Here is a 24,510-nt window from a genome sequence, read left to right as displayed (position 1 = left end):
AAAAACATTGTAATCAAAGAGATGCTCGCCTCTCAGGAAATTACAGTTTTGTGCTTACAACTTATAGTTTGACTGTAAACACTGATTTGGAAACCTTGCTTGCCAATCATTTTAAATACTTAACTATATTTTCTTTTTTAAGACTACACATGGGAATTCCCTGGCAGTCCAGTGGTTAAGCCTCTGCTCTCTTACTGCCCAGAGCCTGGGTTCCATCTCTGGTCAGGGAACTAAGATCCCACAAGCCAAGGGGCATGGTCTGTCCATAGGATTTCCCAGACAAGAATATTGGAATGGGTTGCCATTTCCTTTTCCGGGGATCTTCCTAGCCCAGGGATGAAACATGTATCTCTTGGGTCTTCTGCTTTGGTAGGTGGATTCTTTACCGTTAGCACCACCAGGGAAACCCTATTTATCCCCTAACCACAAAGAAAGAAACTATGCTCTGGGAAGTTCAGTAACTCTCCCAAGGTAACCCAGCTACTAGATGGAATTTCCAGAATTTCAACGCAAGTTGAAAAAGAGAGAGCGAGCTCTCCAGAAAACTCCCAGGAGAATGTTGGCTACACACCCATCCTTACAGTCACCTTCCCACGCATGGGGACAGTTAATAATCACAGTCGCTGCCACTTCAAACTAGGATGGAATGTGTTGTTCAGACTAAATGAGAGGAGTGTGGGCGTGGGGAAGGCGGCGGGATGAACTGGGAGCCCAACCTCGGCCAGGCTCCCCACGTCTCAGCCCCAGTGTCCTCGCCTCTGCACTGCTGCCGATCTTTGCACGAACCTCCGCCAAGTGCATGGCCATGGTAGACAGCACGGCCAGGTCTTCCCCGTGCCTGCTGTGCTCTCAGACACCTGGTACCCATTCTTCCTGTTTGGTTTCACTCTTGCAACAATCTTCAGGCTTTCATGATTTTAATTCTTTTGGCTACACTCCCAGGTGGCACTAATGGTAAAAAAAACAAAAAACAAAAAAAACCCACCTGCCCATGCAGGAGACATAAGAGACTCAGGTTCAATCCCTGGGTTGGGAAGATCCCCTGGAGGAGGGTACAGCAACCCACTCCAGTATTCTTGCCTAGAGAATCCCATGGACAACAGGCTACAGTCCATGGGGTCGCAGAGAGTCCAACACGACTAAAGCAACTTAGCACGCACCCTAACCAGGGATTGAACCTGCACCCTCGGCAGTGGAAGCTGAGTCCTAACCTCCGGACCACCAGAGAATTCCCCCAGACTTTCATAAAAGTCCCAGAACTGTAGAATTGAACGGAAGCCCCTCCACCTGGCCGAGTCCTCCACTTACATCAGAATCCCTCCTCAGCTGCCGCTGCCGGCCCCTCCAGTCGGGGGAATGGGCTGTCCTAGGAAGTCTGACAGGCAGGAGGACCTCCATCCAGTCCTTGACCCGATTCTGCCCCCTGCTGCCTTCTTACCAGTCGCGTCCCGCCCCCCGGGGTCACGTCCAGTGTCGCCCGCTCCTCTGCCGTAGGCAGCCTGTCCTCCCACGCCCGCCTGTCCGCCGGGGGAGCGGCTGGACTGGCCTGGGCGTGTGCTTCTCTTCCCAGAGCATCCACCAGCAGCGACAGCTCCAGCACCAGCAGTTCCAGAAGGAACTGGAGAAGATCCAGCTCCTGCAGCAGCAGCAGCTGCCCTTCCACCCGCCCGGGGACGCGGCACAGGACGCCGAGCTCCAGGACTCATCCGGCCAGTACTCGGAGAGCTCGGCCACCAGCAGCCCCAGCACGTCCCCCCGAGCCTCCAACCACTCGCTCCACTCCACCGGCTGCACCTCCAAGGCTGTCACCAGCCCCTTCCTGGAGCAGGACGATGAGGGTAAAGGGAGCTGCCATCTTCTGTTTTGTAGAAACACAGCCTGAGGACCACAGAGCCCCCCCGTGCCTCCTGGGGGTCTCCACGGGTTTATGACGTTCCCAAGGGTCTGCTGAGGTCTCACCCCTTCCCACCCTCCCCCCAACTTGGGGGCTGAGCTTCTGCCCCATTGCTCAGCCTCTCCCCCTCAGACGGCTTCTTTCCCAGGGGCCACCGTGGCACCCTCCCTCCATCTCACTCTGCTGCGGCTGGAAGTCGCTGCTGACCGAGCTGCCCTGGCGTCTAGGTCTAGAGCATCCCCCAGGCTGGCCAGTGACCATGCATACACGTGCAGCCATGGAGCCGCTTCCCTCGGGGAGGTGGGCTCAGGCTGGCCGTCGGGGCTGATGTTCTGGGGGGATGGACGCAGGACCAGGGCAGGAGACCCCAGAGTCCTGGGTCTCAGGCTGGAGACTCTACTACTGGTCTCTCTGCTTCACATGCCCCCCGCCCCCGTCACTACCTGAGTGTTTGAGGTACAGACCTTTAGGCTGACCTGTAGAGAAGCCCTGTCTTCACGCTCCCGTCCTTACAGTAATTAATGTAAAGCAGGAACAAAGGGTGGAGACCGAGGGAGGAGGTGGCCCTAGGCAAGCGTGGGGAGCAGACCCAGGGGCTTCTGCTCACCAGGGCCCCAGGGCTGTAAAACCTCTGAATTCTCATCCCTCGATCTGAGATCAGGGAGCTCGCAGCCACTCTGGCCTCAAAGTTCTTTAGGTCACGTCTGTTCTTTTCCCTGTTTTGACTCAGATGAGGAGACCGGCATGGTGATAGTTGGGAAAATCTCCTTCTGTCCAAAGGATGTCCTGGGCCATGGAGCTGAGGGCACGATCGTGTACCGGTGAGTGGCCTGGAAAGCCGCAGACCCCCATGGCCTCACCTGGGAGCTCCCATCAGCTCCCGGGGCACAGGGGGTCATCGCGGTGACCAGACAGAAGAGCTCCCCCTGGGAGGGTAGTGATGGCCACGGGGTCTCTGGGTGGTGGGTCGGGACACCGTGGGCCGTGAGGCTGTGGAGGCAGCCGCTGCTTCGGTGGAAGGAGCCCGGTGGGCCCAGTGTTTGCTGGGCATTTCCTCAGCCCGCTTTCCTCTCCTCGTCCGGCAGGGGCATGTTTGACAACCGTGACGTGGCAGTCAAGAGGATCCTGCCCGAGTGTTTCAGTTTCGCGGACCGTGAGGTCCAGCTGCTGAGAGAGTCGGACGAGCACCCAAACGTGATCCGCTACTTCTGCACTGAGAGGGACCGGCAGTTCCAGTACATCGCCATCGAGCTGTGCGCGGCCACGCTGCAGGAGGTGGGTGCCCCGGTCCCTCTCCCCGCAGCTCTGGCGTGGTTTTAGGGACTAACTGCTGTTTTTGTGTTGTTTTTCATTTACTTTTATTAGCTTGATTAAGGTTACATTAACATATGTTAATTTTAAATGTACCGTTTGCCCAATGTCGACAAGGGTATGTACGCATTTAGCCATAAGCAGTGGAATATAGCGTGTTTTCATCTCCCCAGCTTTTTTTGTTTAGTTACTTGGCTGCACCAGTTCCTAGTTGCTGTTCCATGTGTTCCATGTGATCTTTAGTTGTGGCATGTGGGATCTAGTTCCCTGACCAGGGATCCAATCCAGGCCCCCTGCACTGGGAGCTTGGAGTCTTAGCCCCTGGACACCCAGGGAAGTCCCCACCCAAACTTTAATTGTGTGGTCCCCTCGGCTGCCTGGGAAAGTCTTTGGTTGCAGGTGGCATCTGTCTCCCTCTTGGTTTCCAGGAAACATGGTTAGTCCTTCGCCTTGTTGCTGGTCAGGGCCGGTGTGGGCTAGGAGGATGCTAGTTGATGACTGGAGTCATTAAGATCATCCATCGAATCCCTTTTGCTCAGTTTCAAGGCTGTAAAACTGTTTGAGTATCATTTGGCCTCATCGTAGAGTTTACTGTAGGAGGCAATGAACTTGGGTTTTTTACCCTCTCATCATCTCATAAACTAGTAAACTGGAGCCTTGTTTGCTTGTTTAAGTTAGCCTATAACTTCAGGAGAAAGTCTGCTGGAAAAGATGGAAGTAGAAAACATTGTCAGTAAAAATTCTCATTTCGTTCTTAAAATATGATAAAAGAAAACAAACTGACCCAATACCAGATATTACTTAAAGCAAAAGCCTTCAGGCAGAGTGTTTCTAAATAAAATTGAATCACTTTTAAAAAGAGAGAGTGAGAGAAGTGTGCTGAGGAGCTGACCCCCAGGGCCCCGTGCGGTGACCCCGCCTTTGTCTCTCTTGCAGTACGTGGAGCAGAAGGATTTCGCCCACCTCGGCCTGGAGCCCATCACCCTGCTGCAACAGACCACCTCGGGCCTGGCCCACCTGCACTCCCTCAACATCGGTGAGAAGCACCCCCTTGCCGGGCAGGGAGATGACTTGCCCAGGTGGCCTCGCCTCTGTTGAAGCTCTTTGCCGCATGGCTGGGGTCCCAGTGGTCTACAAACCCAAGGACTTTCACATTTGAAGACTAGAAGCTTTAGGGGCAGCAGCGGGTCTCTCGGGAATCTGAGGAGGGCGCATCCCCATGGTGGAAGAAGTGGACTGACCTGGGCTGTTCTGTTAGTTCACAGAGACCTGAAGCCCCACAACATCCTCCTCTCCATGCCCAACGCACATGGCAGGATCAAGGCCATGATCTCCGACTTCGGCCTCTGCAAGAAGCTGGCCGTGGGCAGGCACAGCTTCAGCCGCCGCTCGGGGGTGCCGGGCACCGAAGGTTGGATTGCCCCGGAGATGCTGAGCGAAGACTGCAAGGAGAACCCCGTGAGTAAAGGGCACGACTCTGTGAAAACCGCTGAGCCAGCCTCTCATACCTTCGGGAGTCAGAAGCTCCAGTTGCCGACGGGCTGCCGCGCTCACTGCTGGAAAGGGAGGTTTCTTTAGCAAAGAGCTACTCTCCCAGCAGCATGTGCTGCCACCTTAACATTGTCTGCTGGGCCGTGGTCTGTTTTTCTTCCCTTCTACTCTTCCAATCACTTTCCCCCTATTTTGGGAAACTGGGAAATCAGGGCTAGCATAAGGTGAGCAGACTTCCAGTTTTCATTCTTTTTAAAATTTTTGGTTTTCCAGCTTTCTGTTTTGAGAATACAGAGAACTGAGAGCAGTGAGTGTCCCTGTACCTCTACCTCAGTTCAGCATCTGTCAATATTTTTCACTTTCTCTCTGTCCCTGAAACTACTTGCATGTGAGTGGCAGGCCTCCCAGCCCTTTACCCTTTAATGCTTTGGCACTTGTGTCCCAAAGACAAGTATGTTCTACCTCCTAACCACCTCACCATGATTACACCTCAGCCGCTAATACTGTTTCCACGATGCCTAGTATTCAATCCATATTCCAGTTTCCCTAGTTGTTCCCCAGAGGTCCGTTACAGAGCTGCGTTTTGTCAACCAGGACCCGACGAAGTGTGTTTGTTGCATGGCATTTGAACAGTTCCTCAACCAGGGGTCAGACCCTGGCCCCCTACATTGGGAGTGTGGGGTCTTAACCACTGGACCACCAGGGAAGTCCCTGATTTTCTCTCCTTTAATTGACACGGTTCTCCCACCTTTTCTGCCCCATGACAGTGGCTCTCTGAGGAGTCCAGATGCTTCTCTGTAGAACGCCCCACTCAGGATTCACTCACCCATTTCCTCTTGGTGATGTTGAATTTGCCCATCTATTCCTTATATTTCTTGTGAACTAGAAGTAGGTCTAAAGGTTCAGTTGGATTCAAATTAAGTGTTTTGGACAAGAACAGCCACACTCAGGTTGTACCATTACTATTACTGTACCCCTGCTGGTGATGCCGAGTTGGCCCACCTGGCACAGGTGTTTAACAGCGGCATATCCCCTTTGCCAGGACTGTGTGGGGCAACACCCTGGCAGAATGTCAGTATCCTGATACCAACAGTCATTCAGGTAATGATTCAGCATGCGATGGCATCCCTTGCCTGAATCACTCCATTCAGTTGAAATTCTACATTTATTAGCTGACATTTTTCTATGCCCTTTCTATTTTAAGTCACTATGGACTCATGGATTAAAAAAAAAAATAGTAATATAACCCGGTGTAGTCTTATTTGTTTTTGTTCCTATTCCCTTTTTTTTTTTTACAACCTTATAATTTCTGCTTTAATAGCAATCAAGTTTAAAAAAAATGTGCAGTTCAATTTATCCATACTATTCCTTGTACAAGGCAGATTTCAGGTAAGCATCTAAATGCTTAATGTAGAGGCTAATATTTTCTGGCAGTCCTTGGTTCCTGAAAGTTGAGCTTCATCAGATGTTTCTTAAACGTCTGTGAAAATAGCTCCCATTTCTTTTGATACTCAAATTGTTCCAGATTTGCCCAACCGGAGCCTCTTTGAGCTGGGTTCTTCGTTCTTTTGCTAAGAGCCCAGGTGTGTCTGAGCACCTTGCTTTCTAGCTCACCAAGACCCTGAAGGATTATCCGACACTTCCCTGAGCAGACTTGGATGGGATCAGCCATCCTAAAATAGATAAGATGCAGCAGAGCCATCTTATTTCACTGGGGACCAGCAGTTGGTCTGTTAATAAAAAAAAGTCAGTTACGATAGAGAATCATAAGAAAATACATATACACTGTAAACATTTAATTTTAAATTTAAGTAACATGGCTCTCTAAGTAAGAGAAATCTTTGCTGTAAAACAAGGTCTTTTTTTGTTGTTTTATTGATTGTTTTGTAAAATTGGGAATGCCTTTTTTTTTTTAATCTATTTTTTTTTTAATTTTATTTTTAACTTTACAATATTGTATTAGTTTTGCCATATACCTTTTTTTGACTTTGGGTCCAACTGAATGGAGTTGCTGATTTCCTCTCTTGCATAAAGCATGCTCACAATGCCTTCTGTGACTTCTGCACTGAGACTCAGTTTTAAACCCCCTGAGTGATTTGAGAGCGGAATCCTAGCCTCGAGCTATTTATGTCCCGTCTAGCTCACAGTTGAGTCTCCCACATCTAATCCCACAGCAATTTTTGTAGTAACTTTCTCATATCAAGTCTTACCAAAGACTCAACTTACCTCAGACTTGGCAGCATGTGTATTTTATCAGCTTACAGAGGACTTAAACTACAAGGACCAGAGGCAGAAATGAGTTTGGGAAAGAGCATAACTGAGCCTAGAGGTGAGCTCTGGAGTTTGGAGGCAGAGGGGCCAGCATGCAGGACAGGAGCCCCCGGGGCAGCATCGGGGTGGGATGCTGGGGACACCGGCCGCACAGGCTGCAGAAAACGGAGCGCCGGCCGTTCCCCGAGGAGGCGGGAAGTGGCAGGTGGACTTGTTCCTCCGGTACTGAACCTGTCACCAGGAACGCTCTGACAACAGAGTAATTTACTGGACTTGGCAATAAGACCTGCGTCTTGCCCTGGTTGGTCACTCCCCAGCAGTGACCCTGGGCTTGTCATCAAACCGCTCTGCCTGTGTCTTCGTCTGGGGATGGTGACGTTTGCTCCGCTCACCTCGTGAGGCTCTTGGGAAGGGTGTGTTTTCTCCGGTGAGGAAGGTGACCAGCTCCTGACTCTCTCACTAGAGCCCCACGTCATCTGGTGGAAAATCCAAGTGGTGGGGCCTGGCATGAGGGACCCACACTGTGCTTGGGTTACACCCCAGCGTTATACCCAACGTAGACCAAGCTAGAAGTCACACACACACACCAGTTTCATCCTAGACACGGAATGGTTTCATGGGATAAGTAAGACATGTTAATAGATAACATTAAAGTGAGTGCACTGGAAACTTGTCAAATAATCACTTTCTGGAGCTGTTTTTGAATGAAACACTCTTTTTTTTTTTTTTTTTGGCCTAACCACATAGCACACAGGATCTTAATTCCCTGACCAGGAATCGAACTCATGCTTTTAGCAGTGAGACGCAGAGTCCTAACCTGGACTGCCAGGGAATTCCCACCGAAAGCTGTATTTCATTTATTAACAAAGGTTAAGACCTGTTGTATGCACTTACCTGGGGTACCACAGGGATGCAAAGGCAGCCTGGCCCTCAAGGAGTGACGAGCTGGTTGGGTAAAGAATGACTAGCAGCAAGGACGCAGCTAATCTTCACAGCAGCCCCGTGGGCTCATCCTCACTTCATGGTCGTGAATGCTGAGGTGCAGAGTGGCCCGGGGCCTCTTGGCTCCAGAGCCCAGTTCTCCACGCCCAGCACTGCTCCGAGCAGCTGCACCTCTGCTGCTAGGTGAGAATGAGAACTCCCTCACCCTCCAGAGCATCTGACGCCCCTCGTTTCTTTTCAGACCTACACGGTGGACATCTTCTCCGCGGGCTGCGTCTTCTACTACGTGATATCTGAGGGCAGCCACCCCTTTGGCAAGTCCCTGCAACGCCAGGCCAACATCCTCCTGGGTGCCTACAGCCTTGACTGCCTGCACCCAGAGAAGCATGGTGAGTTGGAGCTCGGGGCGGGGGGGTGGGCAGGGCTTGACTGCCTGTACCCCAAGAAGTACAGTGAGCAGGTGGCAGAGTCGGGGGCTCGGGAGCAGCCCCTGCGGGCAGGGGTGGTGCTGGCTCTGAGCCCCCAGGGGGCCTTCTTTCCAGCTGCTCGCCCAGTGGGCCTCAGTGAACCAAGGACTCAGTCCAGAGCTGGTGGAGGGCTGGTGGGGGCGTCCTGAAGCCAAGTAACTCCCAGGTTCCTGAGGTCATATGACAGCCTTTGTGACCTGGGCAAGGGCCCTTTGGGGACCTCTGTTTTCCAGGTTGTGATTCCTGAGGGTTAACCAATTTGAGGTACCTTCCTGTCCTGATGTTCGGGGAGATAGAAGGGCCATGCTCCATAAACCGGGCTCTCGTGTGTGGGCTGGCAGTCAGGGGGTCACCCTGGTCTAGGAACAGATGATCTGGGTTCTCACTCTCCAGGCATGAGGACAAGCCTTTCTGCCTGACCGAAGGGCTTCCCACATTGTAATTGGCCTGTGACACCTACTCCTGCCTTTTAAAAAGATTTAAACTATCTTACAGTCTTGCTCATGGATTGATTTTCCTTATTCCCTGGAGACAAAACAGATTAGCATAAAGGCTCATAGACCCATTACACAGTGATGAATGACTGCTATCAGTACCTTCGTACACAGTATTCCGATCATCTCTCTAGACACATATTCATATTTTTATAAAAAATGGAGTTTTAAAATAGTACATAGTATCTTGCAGCATGCTCTTTTCTGATTATTGATTTATTTGTGGCTGCACTGGTGGTCTTTGTTGCACGTGGGCTTTCTCTAGTTGTGGTGTACAGGCTTCTCATTGCAGTGGCTTCTCTTGTCGTGGAGCACAGACTCTAGGGCGCAGTGACGCACAGATTTAGTTGCCTTGTGGCATGTAGAATCTTAGTTCCCAAACCAGGAATCAAACCCACGTCCCCTGCATTGGCAGGCGGATTCTCAACCACTGGACCACCAGGGAAAGCGCGCCCGTTTTTAACCTTCATCTTGACTCTCTACCCACGTCCATCCACATTCAGCCAGTGCGTCACCCTGGTGGCCCACAGCCCAGCGTGTGGAGGCAGGACAGGTCACCCAGACTCTGGTAGCAAGTATTTCGGATCACTCCTTTTCATTAACTGCAAATGAGGTCTCTCCTTTTTAGCCGAAGTCTTATGTTACTGGAATGGGTTTCTGTCAGTAGCTATCAGGGCTTCCTTGATAGCTCGGTTGGTAAAGAATCTGCCTGCAATGCAGGAGACCCCGGTTTGATTCCTGGGTTGGGGAGATCTGCTGGAGAAGGGATAGGGTACCCACTCCAGCATCCTTGGGCTTCCCTTGTGGCTCAGCTTGTAAAGAATCTGCCCGCAATGCGGGAGACCTGGGTTCTTTCCTTGGGTTGAGAAGATCCCCTGGAGAAGGGAAAGGCTACCCACTCCAGTATTCTAGCCTGGAGAATTCCATGGACTGTATAGTCCATGGGGTTGCAAGGAGTCGGACACGACTGAGCGACTTTCACTTGTCGGCAGAACCTTGAGTTGCAGGGACGCAGACTGTTAAGGTTTGGGTATTTATTTGCTTGCAGCTTGAGGCTGGTCATAATGAGCTGTGTGTCTGTTTTCCTCCTCTGCAGAGGACGTCATTGCCCGGGAATTAATAGAGAAGATGATCGCCATGGACCCCCAGAAGCGCCCGTCAGCGAAGCATGTGCTGAAACACCCTTTCTTCTGGAGCCTGGAAAAGCAGCTCCAGTTCTTCCAGGTGGAGATGTTTGTTTTCTTCATCAAAAATATTCATTTAACCTTGCCTGTTTCTTTCCAGAAACTACAGCAAAGAACAAAGAATGAAACTAAATGACCCATAATCCCACAACCGAAAGAGAACCACAGTTGGCATCTCAATATATTTTCTTCATACAGGCAGACCTAGGAGGTACTGCAGGCTCGGCTCCAGACCCTGGTGATAAACTGAATATTGCAGTAAAGCGAGTCACACTTTGGTTTCCCAGTGCACATAAGTGTTTATGTCTACATCACACTGTAGTCTAAGAATGCAGTGACATTATATCTGAGGGCAGACGTCTTCAAGGGACCTCCGGATTAGCCAGGTCACTTGGCTGATGATAAGATGTAGGGCAGGAATAAAGCTCATGCAAAGGGAACTTCACCGCACCCCAGGTTGAGATGTAAGTTCTTAGTATCTCCAGTCGCATGTCTTGTGAACATACAGGCTTCCGTCCGTATCACAAGCTGTGCCAGCTCTGAGGTTCAGCTCCAAGTGCCCCCGTGTACTCAAGCGCACGCTTAGTTGCTTTGGTCGTGTCTGACTCTGCGACCCTATGACCGAAGCCCACCACGCTCCTCTCTCCATGGGATTCTTTAGGCAAGAATGCTCGAGTGGGTTGCCATGCCCCCCTCCAGGGGATCTTCCCGACCCAGGGATCAAACCCCTGTTTGCTGTGTCTCCTGCGTTGCAGTGGATTATTTACCACTGAGCCACCAGGGAAGCCCCCCATGTACCCAAGTTGACCATCAGTTCCCCCCAAGGCTTTCCTTTTGCAACTGCAAGTTAGATAGTCAGCTGGTCTGATTTTATCTTCGTCAAAGATGAAGGCTGTGCTCCCCACAAGGCTGCTCGGTGGACCTGTCTCACTGATGGGGACTCCGAGAGGCCCGTGGTCAGGTGCATCCCCGCAAACACAGAGCAGGATTTGGATCCATAGCTGGGGTCTTTAGACCTGATACTCTTGTCACTGGCTTTTCTCCTCTGAAAGAAGTCTTGGCTTCCTGTTTTTTTCTAATTGTTTGATTGAAGAATGATAAACCTCCCCCCAACAGTCATGGCTTTGTGTGTGTGGGCACACAGAAGTCACAGTGTGTCAATCCAAGCGAACCTTTCTCTTGGTTCATCAGTGAATACAGATTGCACGCGTGGCCCCGTGTGGCACGTAGTATGGTGACAGGCAGGCGAGGTGCTGCACGTCTGTGGACGGTGCGCATCTGTGGTGGAGCCGGGGGGTCTCTCCTCAGCAAGTGGCAGGCGGGGCTGCTCCCGGGGAGCAGGCAGGACTCTCGCTGCCCGGCTCAGGCAGGGGTGGCCGGGCCATCCTCAGCCCTCGGCGCCTCCACACTGACCATCGCCTGGTGCCCTGTCTCCCTCCCAGGACGTGAGTGACCGGATAGAGAAAGAGGCCCTGGACGGCCCGATAGTGAAGCAGCTGGAGCGCGGCGGGCGGGCCGTGGTGAAGATGGACTGGCGGGAGAACATCACCGTCCCCCTGCAGACAGGTGACCATGAGGTGCCCCGGGCACCTGTGGGCAGAGGCAATTTCTCGTGAACACTTCTGAGAAGCAGGCATGGGAGCGACAACTCCAGGCCTCTTGGGGTTCCAATACCACTTCTGGGGCCGAGGCTTCCTGTGGTCTGGATAGCCGGTCACCCCACTGCTCTCGTGCGTGTCCCCCTTTGTCTCTCAGAGTGACAGGTTTGTGACATGTATGGCGCTCTCAGTGGCTGTCTCTGACCACGGGCGTGACTGGGAGGCAGAATTCAGGCTAATGCTGCCGCCCCACACCGGGTTCAGATTGGGAAAATCTGCAATGAGGATGGAGTTAGGTCATGTTTCTATCCTAAGATTGCTTCATCTCCAGGAGCCCCAGAAACTGTTTTCTTTTGGAATCTGGTGGGTTTGTTACATTGCCTCCCTTCTTTTTTTTTCTAGATCTGCGGAAATTCAGAACCTATAAAGGCAGTTCGGTCCGAGATCTCCTCAGAGCCATGAGGAATAAGGTGAGGGCCGAGGGCGCACAGCGGGGCCGGGCAGGGTGCTGCACAGCCCCCTCCTCGTATCCCTTCCCCATGGGTGCTCTGGCCACCCTGGAGTGAGGAACTCACAGAGGCTAGGCGGCCGTGGCTGCACTGGATACGTTAGCAGCTGTTCCTTCCCCTGGATGAGCCTTCTCTTCAGGGATGCTGGGGCAGGGAGCTGTGCTCTGGGAAGTGGGCTCAGTCACCACATCCTTCACTGGCTTGCACGGTGCCTTCTCCCTGCCTGGACAGCACTCGATGAAGTCCCTCTATGGGGGCCCTTTCTGCACCTGACTGCCCCTCCCTGCTCTCCCCGCACCAGCCTCAAAGACCTCCCCCGAAGAAGGGGAAGAGACCGGGGAGTGGACGGGTGGTCCCTTTAGCGAGCCTCACAGTCTGTGTTCCTCGAGCGGGTCTGGCCCGGGTCCCACGGGCTTCTCTCTGCCGACCACGTGTCTGTGTCCACCCGTCTGCAGAAGCACCACTACCGGGAGCTGCCCGAGGAGGTGCAGCAGACGCTGGGCGCCCTCCCTGACGACTTCGTGCGCTACTTCACCTCCCGCTTCCCCCACCTCCTCTCACACACCTACCATGCCATGGAGCTGTGCCGCCACGAGAGGCCCTTCCAGCCCTACTACCACGAGCCCCCCGAGCCCCAGCCCCCCGTGACTGCAGACGCCCTCTGAGCCGGGCGGCCTCCACGCTGGTGGCCTCGCTGGGACTGAGGGCCTGGTCTCTACGAGCCGCAGCCCGCTGCCTCCTGGCCGAGCAGGGAGACCAGGCCCGGAAGCCAAGTGCCTTGAGCTGCCCACTCCGCAGCCAGCAGGGGAAGATGCCAACTCCGGGCAGAGGGAAAGGTGATTCCCCCCCACCCCCCCAACCTGCGGAGGAGCTGGGAAGACACTGGTCATGAAAGTTGGACCACTGGGGGATGTCTGCAAAGGAGGACCGGTCCCAGAGGCAGAGAGGAGTGCCGTCCGTCTTCTCCTGGATATACTCGCTTCAGACTCGCATTTCTTTTAAAACTCCCTGTCTGATGCCAGCCTGTAGGCCTTTAAGGAAGAGAGACGAGGGACCTCTCTGTGTTGCCCGCGTGCTGGGTCCAGGAGCACCCCTCTCTTGGACCGTCGAGGCCGAGCTGCTAGGTGTGGCCTCTGCTAGGAGCAGGGCCCTGGAGGAGAGGGTCCCTGGGAGGGGGAGGGCCTTCAGAGAGTGTCGTCCCTGGGGATCAGAGACTCTGTGCACCCGCAGGCTCCCAGGTCACTGTGACCAGCGTTTCCTCTGGGGCAGCGAGAACCTTGAACGTAGGGGTGCGGTGAGGGGACAGGCCAGCCCGAAACTCTGAAAGGCAAGGCCGTGTCTGCAGGTCTCACAGACACCGAGAGGATGCTGTGGCCCCGGGCATCAGTGGCCTGAATGGTGGCCTTCAGTGGGTCCGTGCCTTGGGCACTCGGGGTTATTTAGGAGCATCTGGAAGCAAGAGGGGATAAGTCCCCTGGCCACGAGGGGTAGAAGCTCAGACCTGGGCAGGGACAGGCGGGAGGGGCCGGAGGGGAGCAGGCCAGATGGGACATTCAGGGCCCACCAGGGGAGTCCTGGCCAGCAGGCAGGCGGTGAGGCCACTCTGTCCCTGGGGCCAGCAGGACGGGCCAGGGGGTTGAGGGCCGAGGCCAGGGTCACCACACACTTTGTGGGCAGGCTTTTATGTTTCTCTTGGCAGATTTTAATAACTTTTTATTTTGATCATACCGTAGAATGCTACATTAGTGTGAGCTAAACTGAACTTGAAGCTTACTCATGAAGAAGCAATGCAAGAAACAGAATAATACACCTTCTATTTTGTAGGGTAGCCCCTGGTTCTCTAATGTTGAAGAGTAACGTCGTGGCAACACTATGCACGTGTATGACACAACCTCAAAATCATGCTCTCTAAATTACGTCAATACCATGGGTTTTTTCCCCCAAAATTGATACAATGTTTAACATTAGTTTTAGTCAAAATTTTCTGTCTTTTCTCTGCCGAAAGCCCTTAGAAGTTTAATGCAGTCAGGATACAGGTGAGGAAGCATTTTCTGAGTACCTTCTCTAGCCGGGTGGAGGGATCACTGCAGTTCGGTCCTGGTGAACTCAAGAGACTCTGCTCAGGAGGAAGAACGTTACTGTCAAGTTTCTCTAACTGACAGAGAGAAATCGCTGTTTCTTCTCCTCGCAAGATGTTTTCCGACAGTGGATTTGAACGAGAGCATCACCAACACACTCATTCCGCCTTCAGTGAATTTAACTCCCTTCCTTTCTGTCTGCCTAAAGTCATCTTCTCTCTCTGTCTCTCTCTCTTTTAAAATTATCCTACGTCTTTAAACCTCATCAGTTACCTCGTTTAGACCTAGGGACCTGGCATCCTCAGTCAGCATCAGGTCTCGTACCATGCTGTCCGTTTTTCAGGAACTCGGAAAACCACCGTCTTTCTCCTCCCAGCTCTGATGCTCCCGGGCCGGCCCCTTCCCCGGCTGTTCTCATACCGCTCTGCAGGTCGCTTTGCCGCCAGGGCAGATGATGAGACAGTTCGAGGTGGAGAAGCAGAAAGTGCCGCGAGTGATTTAAGGGACTGTCAGCTTCCCGCGCTGCTGGGGGCGGGGGTGGGGGGTCAGCTGCCTCGTCTTTGTCTCTGCTGAATGCTCTCTCCGGGGAGTAGCCAGGCCATTCCCAACACCCCAGGGTTTGTGTCATCTCTCTGTTTTGGCCCCTCTTGCCTCCAGGACAGCTTTTTTTTTTTTTTTAACTGCCTTTTCTGCTTGTGGTACTAGTTTTTAACCATCCCACTGTCTCAAACTCGTTTATTCACTGTATTTTATTTGAGCGCTTCTATATGTGCTGGACAGGATATTGGGTGCCAGAGACAGGTGAACAAAACAGGCCAAACCTCAGCTTTCACACGAGCCAGTGGTAGAGAGCGGACAGGCAGTGGTGGGGAAGGGCGTGCGTCTGGGGTTGGCACCCAGCAGATCGCCTTCTGTTCATCTTCTCTCCGTCACCTTTGGGAACCCGGGCACCCGTCAGTCCTCCCAAGTGGCCTGTAGAGGTCTTGTGTGGGTGCCCATCATGATGACACCTCGGGCACCATCTGGTTTGTCCTGGTCTCTAAAATTCTGGTTTCCTGTTGTTTTGAGCAGGAAGGTGTTCTTTCATGAAAAGAGGGTTCTGCAGTCGGCCACGTCCTGTCACAGCTGAGCTGTTGATCTGATCTTTTGTACAATTCCTGGAAGGCTGAATTTTCACAAGTACACCATCTTTATCTTCTTTTTTTTTAAATTTATTTTTGGCTGTGCTGGGTCTTTGCTGCTGCACACGGGCTTTCTCTACTTGTGGCAAGCAGGGGCTACTCTAGTTGAGGTCACCAGCTTCTCATCGAGGTGGCTTTTCTTCTTGCAGATCACGGGCCATAGGGTGTACAGGCTTCAGTATGCTTCAGTTAGTTGCCCCGAGGCATATGGAAACTTCCTCAGACCGGGAGTCGAACCCGTGTCCCCTGCATTGGCAGACGGGTTCTTATCCACTGGACTACCAGGGAAGTCCTGTCTCATCTTTAAGACAGAGTTTAGTCATATCTGTTAGGAATCCCAAGGACACCATCGTCTCTTTAAATCTTGTATTGAACCTTGTGTCGAATCTGTCCTTGGCACACTTGCCAGAATCCTCATGCTGCTTCTTGAGTCCTTTTAACTTCAGTTTTTAAAGAGCTCCACCTGTCATGGGCACCAGAGCATCTGCTCACTTGGCAATCACAGGTGTTACATGATGTCACTAAAGCACCTGATGTCTCATGCATGCCACCTGGGCACCAAGTTCCTCTCCCACCTCCCCCTTTCTCAGTGCAGTAGTCCTTGTCGACTCTCCCCAGGGAGACATCATTCCCACCCCTTACACATCTTTCAGTGGGAGATCCACCGGTTAGCAGGCCCAGTTAAGTACTTCTTCCTACCAACTTGAGAAGGAAGTTCCTTATCAGAGCTCACCCTGATCCTTTGAGGTTTTGTGTGAATGCCATTCATTTATCACCACAGTGAAAGAGAAGATCTGGAGTCTGGTCTGACATCGAAGATGTGAGGGGGGCCTTTGGGTCGTAGAGTTTTCTCCTCTTGGACGCTCTTTTCTCCGAAGTTGAACCACGGCCAGGCTTGGCTTTCCCGGGACTGTTCTCACTGTGTATCTCTGTTCTTCGGATCCTCAGGCTTGAGGTCATCCAGGGAGGTGGGCTGGTTCCGTTTTCACAGGCTTCTGTGGAAGGGCCGGGGGACAGCGCACAGCATACCTGAAAGGAGCCTCTTTCTATTCTCTTGAGCTTTCTCTCCGATCGTTCACCTTCTGAAATCCCTCTTCTTCGTACTTCCCAGTGTTTCTTTTCCTTGGTCACCCTTCACCATCCTGGAGTAGTTTCTTCAGTTGACTGATCCTTTGGGTGAGGTTTTGTGTGAATGCCATTCATTTATCACCGCAGTGAAAAAGATGAACTGGTGGCTGGTCTGACGTCAAAGATGAGGGGGGTCCTTTGGGTTGTAGGGCTTTCTCCTCTTGGACGCGTCTTTCTCCGAAGTTGGCCCGGGGCCAGGCTTGGGTTTCCTGGGGCTGTTCTCATTTGTGCATCGCTGTGCACACTGAGCTTGCCTGGAAGTAAGTCTCCAGGTGTCCTGTACAGATGAGCCAGAATTCCACCTTCCAGGGTTGGACCATTATCATTCTTTGGGTTTTTTTTAGACCATTATCTTTTAAACCAAAGAGTCTACTCTTTGTATATTTGGTTTTCTCTGTGAATCAGTGATTTCCCACGAGTAACTGGTTCCAATTCTTGTATCAGGACTTAAATCCTCTCTGTATTCATTGGAAAACCGCAAAGACAGCATCCACAGTGAGCCTCCCCACTGGAGCAGCCTTAACCAACACTTCCAGCCAAAGTCCCCACCCCGCTCACCTCACCCCCTGTTCTCAAGTGTCCGGCAGGTACAGTATTCCTTTTCAGTGTCCCGGAAGCTGTGACGGGGGCGTCCCCACTGACCTAGAAAGCATTACCAGTCGATTCTGCCACATTCTCAGATGCTAACTTTATGTAGTGTTCTTTTTGCAACGACCTATTTATTGAACCTATTTATATTTATTTAATTTTTACGCTGAAGTGTGTCCAGTGACAGTTGCACTTGCTTAAAGCACATCAGATTTGCTTTGGATAAACACCCCTGACCATTTTAAAACTGGAAAAGTTATACTGTATCCTTCCATGGGATGGACGCCTTACAGCAGTTTTGTCATTAAAGGGTGAATAATTTGGTCAGGGTGAAAATGTTAATTTTTAAGTGAGTTTTTTTTTTTTTTTTTTTTTAATTCTGTGCCATTGTGTCTTCTCTGTGGATGGTTAATTGTTTCATGGGTATGTGTTAATCGTGTGATACAATCCTCTTTGTGGAACCTAAAAATCCTCTTTTTAGCTTTATATTTTATAAACTGCCAGATTGTACAATTTTTACGTGTATTTTTAAAGGTTGATGATGTGAGGGTAATTATCTAAGTTAAACAGCCTATTTTTGTACCTCCTGTACAGTTTTATAACTCTGCTGATCAATGATGGCACCTTACGCTGAGCCAACCACAAATAAAGGCAGTTTTAGATTTGGAAGTCAGCTCCATTTTCTTCAAGACTTGACCACCACTCTCAGACCAGGGGGTCATGCTGAGCTGTCTTCCTGGGTAGGTGTCTGGCTGGTGAGGGAGCAGTGGGTTCAGTGGGTGGGAAGACTGGCAGGAGGGGGTGTGTTTACCTGATGGTGTTCATGGCAGGGTCCCCAGGCTGGAGAGTCTCCTTAGTTTCTTTATATTTTTTAAAGAATTTTTTTTTAATATGGACCATTTTTAAAGAAAGTCTTGTATTGAATTTGATACAGTATCGCTTCTGTTTTATGTTTTGTTTTTTTTTTTTGGCCGCAAGGCATGTGGGAATCCTAGGACCTCCTCGTCCAGGGATTGAATCCACACCCCCTGCATTGGAAAGTCCTAACCACGGGGATCGGTCCTGGGTGTTCTTTGGAAGGAATGATGCTAAAGCTGAAACTCCAGTACTTTGGCCACCTCATGCTAAGAGTTGACTCATTGGAAAAGACTCTGATGCTGGGAGGGATTGGGGGCAGGAGGAGAAGGGGACGACAGAAGATGAGATGGCTGGATGGCATCACCGACTTGAGGGACCTGAGTTTGAGTGAACTCCGGGAGTTGGTGATAGACAGGGAGGCCTGGTGTGCTGTGATTCATGGGGTCGCAGAGTCGGACGTGACTGAGCGACTGAACTGAACTGAACCACTGGGCCGCCAGGGAAATCCCCTTCTTAGTTTCTGTGGGCAGAGCTTCCTTGAAACACTGCAGAAAGTTTCCCCGAAAGTACTGGTTCAGGCTGAATTCCAGGAAGGTGGCCAGATTAAGACCCACATGCCTTGTGGTGAGGCAGGGGTTGGGGCAGGTGTTGGTCCAGGAAATCCACAGGGCAGAAACACCAGGGAGGTAACTCAGCCAACACAGCAGTGGGAAAGACACGACCTGCATGTGTCGGAAGCACGTAAGATGTCTGCCCACATGCCAAGGCATGAGCTCAGTGGCCAGCCTGGTTGGACTTTAGGATCCTGCTAACATGCTTTCACCCCTCAGGCCACATCCCCTCTGGTGACATCCGAGGATGCTCTGCTTTCTCTTGCACCACCAGGAAGGGGTCATTCACTGGAGGACCCCAAGGGCCCGCCAGCCCCTGGACAGCTTAGCAAGGGCTCTGCCTGGAGACTGGCTCCTTCCACTCGGCCAACCAGCACCCCATCCTCCCACTTCCCACCCCTACCCCCACCCAGCAGACACAGGGGTCATCCCTGAGAGCCATGGATGCTCCCTCTCTCTGAAGCACGGATCCTTGGATGCAGCCAAGTCCAAGGGAGCAGGAAGAGCTGCAGGGCAGGAGGAGATGGGGATGACAGGATGAGATGTTTAGATGGCATCACTTGGCACCTGCTTGCTGCCATCTGTCACTTGATGCGGCTCTCAGATTCCCCACGAAGCTATTGAGCCCGGGCTGCGGTCATGTCTGGGACTGGTCCAGGCCAGGGAGGGAGGTGGCTGGTAGCACGCTCACCCACCTCTGAGAACAGGGAGAGGCCAACAGGTGGTCAGGCCAGGGCCATGGGCTTCTTTTTGCCCCCAAAGTTATTAGATGTATGTGCAGATATACCCAATTGTATTCCATCAGTGAACACACTTGTTTGTACTACCTTTTTGTATTAGGCCCATCTGTCCTGTGTGCTAGACACATGCCTTAGCTTCAGGTTTGGTTCAGTCGCTCAGTCGTGTCCGACTCTGTGACCCCACAGACTGCAGCACGCCAGACTTCCCTGCCCATCATCAACTCCCAGAGCTTGCTCAAACTCATGTCCATTGAGTCAGTGATGCCATCCAACCATCTCATCCTCTATCGTCCCCTTCTCCTCCTGCCCTCAATCTTTCCCAGCATCAGGGTCTTTTCCAATGAGTCAGCCCTTCACATCAGGTGGTCAGAGTATTGGAGTTTCAGCTTCAGCATCAGCCCTTCCAATGAATATGCAGGACTGATTTCCTTTAGAATGGACTGGTTGGATCTCCTTGCAGTCCAAGGGACTCTCAAGAGTCTTCTCCAGTGCCACAGTACAAACACATCAGTTCTTCAGTGCTCAGCTTTCTTTATAGTCCAACTCTCACATCCATACGTGACCACTGGAAAAACCATAGCATTGACTAGACAGACCTTTGTCAGCAAAGTAACGTCTCTGCTTTTTAATATGCTGTCTAGGTTGGTCATAGATTTTCTTCCAAGGAGTAAGCATCTTTTAATTTCATGGCTGCAGTCACCATCTGCAGTGATTTTGGAGCCCAAGAAAATAAAGTCTGTCACTGTTCCATAGCTTCAGGAGATGATAACAAAAGAAAATTACAGTTAACCCCGCCTGCTTGTCTGTCTCCCGGGGCCAGGCAGGCACTGGGCTGGGATATCTGTGCCCTGGTGGCTGGCTGGCCTCAGTTCTCTCCCATGGCAGACCAGTATTTCCTCAAGATTAAGAGCACTTAACAGGACTTGCCTGGTGATCCAGCAAACGAGACTCTAGGCTCCCAACACAGGGGGCCCAGGTTTGATCCCTGGTCAGGGAATTAGATCCCACATGCTGCAACAAAGCCCAAAGATACTGTATGCCACAACTCAGACCAGGTGCAGCCAAATAAATAAATATTAAAAGAAAGAACACTTAACATCCTTTCTTCGGTGAAAAACAAACCAGACCCTTTGCCAAGGCAGAAAATCACATCATGACCCTGTGTCTGGGCCAATGAACTGTGAGCAGACGAACAGGGCTGGCGAGAACATGAGAGCCCCTGGGAGACCGTATGGAAAACGCCAGGGGTTCCTGGGCGCCGTTTCCAGACGCAGGAAGGGCAGGGCCGGCAAGACAGCAGCTGAGTATATAAACTTGGCCTCTGAGCGGGTTGGCAGGTAAGCCCAGTAAGTACCCTTCCCGCCCCCTCTTCCCTGAACCTCCAAATCCACCTTCCCTTCCCCAGCCCGGCTCAGTGACTTGGATGAAGCCGTAGAAATACAGGCTCGTGAGTCTGTCTGCCTCTGCCGTGCTAAGTCACTCCAGTCATGTCCAACTCTTTGCAACCCCAGGGACTGCAGCCCACTGGGCTCCTCTGTCCATGGGATTCTCCAGGCAAGAATACTGGAGTGGGTTGCCAGGCCCTTCTCCAGGGGATCTTCCTGACCCAGGGGTCAAACTCAGGTCTCCCACATTTCAAGAGGATTCTTTACCATCTGAGCCGCCAGGGAAGTGTGTCTGCAGGCATTGCAGAGCTGGAAAGAGTGACCAGTCACCAAGATGATTCATGACCCAATCAAGATTCCAGAAGTTACCAGAAACTGGAATGCTGAGCCCAAACAAAGATGATGGCATTAATGACAGGGCCAGAGGTGGAGGGCAGGGCTGTGAGGGGCTGGAAACTCACTGACATTTGATGACACAGGAGTTTGGCCTGGAGAGACGTGGGAGGAGCTGGTGGGGGCACAGATGTCTGTCACGTGATGCGGAATAAGGGTCTAAGCTGGAAGCGGGGGCACAGGGTCCCCAACGGCAGATCCTGGCTCCGGGAGGGCAAAGGGCTGCTAACAGCTTGAACTGCCCAGCCAGGCCAGAGGAGGGTTGCAAGGGAGCAGGTGCGGTCTCCAGAGGAACCCAACAGAGGGGAAGGGCCTCACCCTGAGCAGACTAAGGGAAAGTCTTCTTTGGGTCAGAGGTTGGGCTCGGGTCCCTTCCAAATCAAACCTGAGGGCTACCCCTCCCTGTGATGAGTTCCTAGAAAAAGGGGTGTGACACAGGAAGCAGGGTGGGAGGCACCAGAAAGAAGGGTTCAGGGTTCACCGTGGGGTGGGGGTGGGGTGGCCATTCATTCTGCAGGATTCCCCAGAGTCACCTCTTGCCATGGACTGAGAGGCAGCTGGTACAGATAAGAGAACCAAGAGCCACAGGACCGTTTCCCAAAGTTCACGCCTCAGAATATGAATTCCAAGGGAGGTGAAACTCAGAAAAACAGGCTCAGCGTCCAGACACGTTCAGGAAATGCTGAATCAAATCAAGATTCCCCGTTCACTGCAATGCCATTCAGAGGCCTTTCATATACTCACAGGAGATTCTCCCAGCGAGGATGTGCCCTTATCTCCCAACTATTGCTTTTCATTAACGGGAATAAAGAAGGAATGGTGTTTGCGGTGGTGGAGATGATGCTATCTTTTCATCAGATTTTGTTTCCCTCTTTCTGGAAACCCAGGAAGACAGCAGTCCCATCCTCTCTTGAAGTTAGGTTAGGGCATGTCAGTGGCCCTTTTATCCACTGACAAATGAACTGAGGCGGTTCTCTGTTGTTGTGACACATTTCTGATTGTGGCTGGGTGGCATCCTTACAGCTACAAAGCTTGCACAGAAGTTGGAGAAAGGGCGGTCAGGGTCAAGCCCCAGAACTCGCCTGACAAGGTCCCACCGCTGCCCCTGGACCCAGACTCTGATAGTTAAAAACCACAAACACCTGGTAGTATCTGACTTTTTAAAATTTTTCTAAAAATTTTAAGTATAGTTAACTTATATAATATTGTGTTAGTTTCAGGTGTACAGTACATTGAATTATACACACACACACACACACACACACACAAAGAATCCACCTGCAATGCAGGAGACCTGAGTTCATTTCAGTTCCTGGGTTGGGAAGATCCCCTGGAGTAGGAAGTGGCACCCCACTCCAGTATTCTTGCCTGGAAAACCCCATGGACAGAGAAGCCTGGCAGGCTACCGTTCATTGGCTTGCAGAATCGGACATGACTAAAGCGACTTAGCATGCACACACATGTCTCATAAAACCTAGCCATTAGCTTAAATCTAATTAACATTTATTGAACCTGCTCTTGGTGGTTCAAAGGGGAAGGCACAAGAAGCTTAGCAGAGAAGAGAAGGAAATAAACGGACCCGAAAAGCGATTTGCTCAGAAGTCACAAAATGGGTCGAGGAGGAGAGGGGGAGTGGAGGAGGGGAAAAGGTCAATGGCACATGCGCCCTGATTTGTGTTTAAAACTAAAATCCCGTGGGCCCCTCGAAGCCTTGGATCCTGATGCCCCCACCCCAACATTTGACCAGCATTGTGAGAGGAAGGTTTCAAAAGAACTTCTATGAAGAAATCGAGGCACAAATGTACCAGGAGAGATCACTTCAAAGCCAGCAGAACTTCAGCAACTGTGGCCTCCACTGTCTTGGTCTCTTGCACACATACATGCAAGCTCACTCGTGTCTGACTCTTTGCAACCCCAGGGACTGTAGCCCGCCCGGCTCCTCTGTCCATGGGGTTCTCCAGCCAAGAATACTGGACTGGGTTGCCATTCCCTCCTCTGGGGGATCTTCCTACCCAGTGATTGAATCCCAGCCTCCTGCATCTCCTGCATTGGCAGGTGGACTCTACCACTCGGCCACCGGGAAAGCCCTGTCTTGGTCCCAGACGCATACTCATTTGTGTCTTTCCTAAGCCAGGACTTTCAGTGGCAGGCGCTGAGGGGCAGGCCTGTGAGAGCAAAACCTCTGCTTGTGGGTGAGCCCAGCTGGCTGCCTAGCACCAGCTCTGAAACTCTGCCTCTTGGTACAAAGCTACTCTGCCAGGGGAGGGTTTTCTTAATTGTTAGGTGAAGTGGCAGATGTGAAAAGATCTCAGAACATAATCATTCCTAGGTGTAAGTAGTTTTGGGTAGTAGGGCGTGTCAAATACAGGGAAGACCCTGCTCCCTGATGTTGATAAGCCTCCTGCAGGGGTTCAGTGGGCGGTTCATCCAGGATCTGTCTCATTCATCCAAGGCCCCAGGAGCACAGAAAACACACATCAAAAGAAATAGCGGAGAGGGAATTCCCTGGTGGTCCAGTGGTTAATACTCAGCATTTCCATCGCCATGACCCGGGTTTAATTCCTGGCTGGGGAATTCATATTTTGCAAGCCCTAAGGCATGGCCCAAAAAAAAAAAAAGGAAAACATGGAACTACCATAGGCTACAGCAATTCCACTTCTGGGCATTTGCCTCAAACAGTTGAAAGCAGGAACTTGAAGACTTGTCTGGACCCCCATGACCACAGAAGTGTTATTCACAAGAACCACAGGAGGAATCATCCCAAGTGTCCACTGACCAATGAGTAGATAAACCTAATGGGGTGTATTCATCCAAGGGGATGCTATTCAGCCTTCAAAAGCAAGGAACTTCTCACAAATGTGCTATGGCATGAATGAGCCTTAAGGACATCAGGCTAGGTGAAATAAGCCAGGGCAAAAGGACAAATGATGTCTGATTCCACTCACAGGAGGGCCCAGTTACAGGGAGAACAGTGGTTGCCAAGGGCTGCGGGGAGGGGGATAGAAAGCCAGTGTTTCAAGGAGAGGGGCGGTGTTCACTTTGGGATGAGGGTGAGGGATGGTGGTTCTAGAGAGGAATGGTGGTGGATGTTACACAAAATGTGAATGTGTTTAATGCCCCAGAACCCTACACTAAAAACGTTAGAACGGTCAATTTTACAGGGTATATTTTGTTGTTGCTGTTGTTTAGTCACTGAGTCATGTCCAACTCTTTTGCAACCCAAGGGACTGTAGCTTGCCAGACTCCTCTGTCCATGGGATTTCCCAGGCAAGAATTCTGGAGTAGGGTGCCATTTCCTTCTCCAGGGGATCTTTCTGACTCAGGGATTGGCTCCCACATGGGCAGGTGGATTCTTCACCTATAAGCCACCTGGGAAGCCCCAGTATA

The 24,510-nt window shown here is 51.6% G+C and overlaps 1 protein-coding gene across 1 annotated transcript in view; it reads left to right on the top strand.

Moving 5' to 3' along the window:
- Nucleotides 1–17,805, top strand: part of ERN1 (endoplasmic reticulum to nucleus signaling 1) — an 82,366-nt gene extending 64,561 nt beyond the window's left edge. Inside the window, exons 13-22 of the mRNA XM_027517673.1 lie at nucleotides 1,571–1,838; nucleotides 2,625–2,715; nucleotides 2,980–3,169; nucleotides 4,142–4,241; nucleotides 4,464–4,663; nucleotides 8,151–8,298; nucleotides 9,967–10,094; nucleotides 11,497–11,620; nucleotides 12,055–12,122; nucleotides 12,617–17,805. Of these exons, the coding sequence (XP_027373474.1) occupies nucleotides 1,571–1,838; nucleotides 2,625–2,715; nucleotides 2,980–3,169; nucleotides 4,142–4,241; nucleotides 4,464–4,663; nucleotides 8,151–8,298; nucleotides 9,967–10,094; nucleotides 11,497–11,620; nucleotides 12,055–12,122; nucleotides 12,617–12,826 (1,527 nt within the window). The 3' untranslated portion in view covers nucleotides 12,827–17,805. The remainder of the gene's footprint in view (nucleotides 1–1,570; nucleotides 1,839–2,624; nucleotides 2,716–2,979; nucleotides 3,170–4,141; nucleotides 4,242–4,463; nucleotides 4,664–8,150; nucleotides 8,299–9,966; nucleotides 10,095–11,496; nucleotides 11,621–12,054; nucleotides 12,123–12,616) is intronic.
- Nucleotides 17,806–24,510: the final 6,705 nt, after the last annotated feature.

This window comes from Bos indicus x Bos taurus, chromosome 19 (assembly GCF_003369695.1).
Source record: "Bos indicus x Bos taurus breed Angus x Brahman F1 hybrid chromosome 19, Bos_hybrid_MaternalHap_v2.0, whole genome shotgun sequence".
Lineage (NCBI taxonomy): Eukaryota > Metazoa > Chordata > Mammalia > Artiodactyla > Bovidae > Bos > Bos indicus x Bos taurus.
Note: the sequence above shows the minus strand (reverse complement) of the source record. Positions and strands in the feature narration are given on the sequence as shown.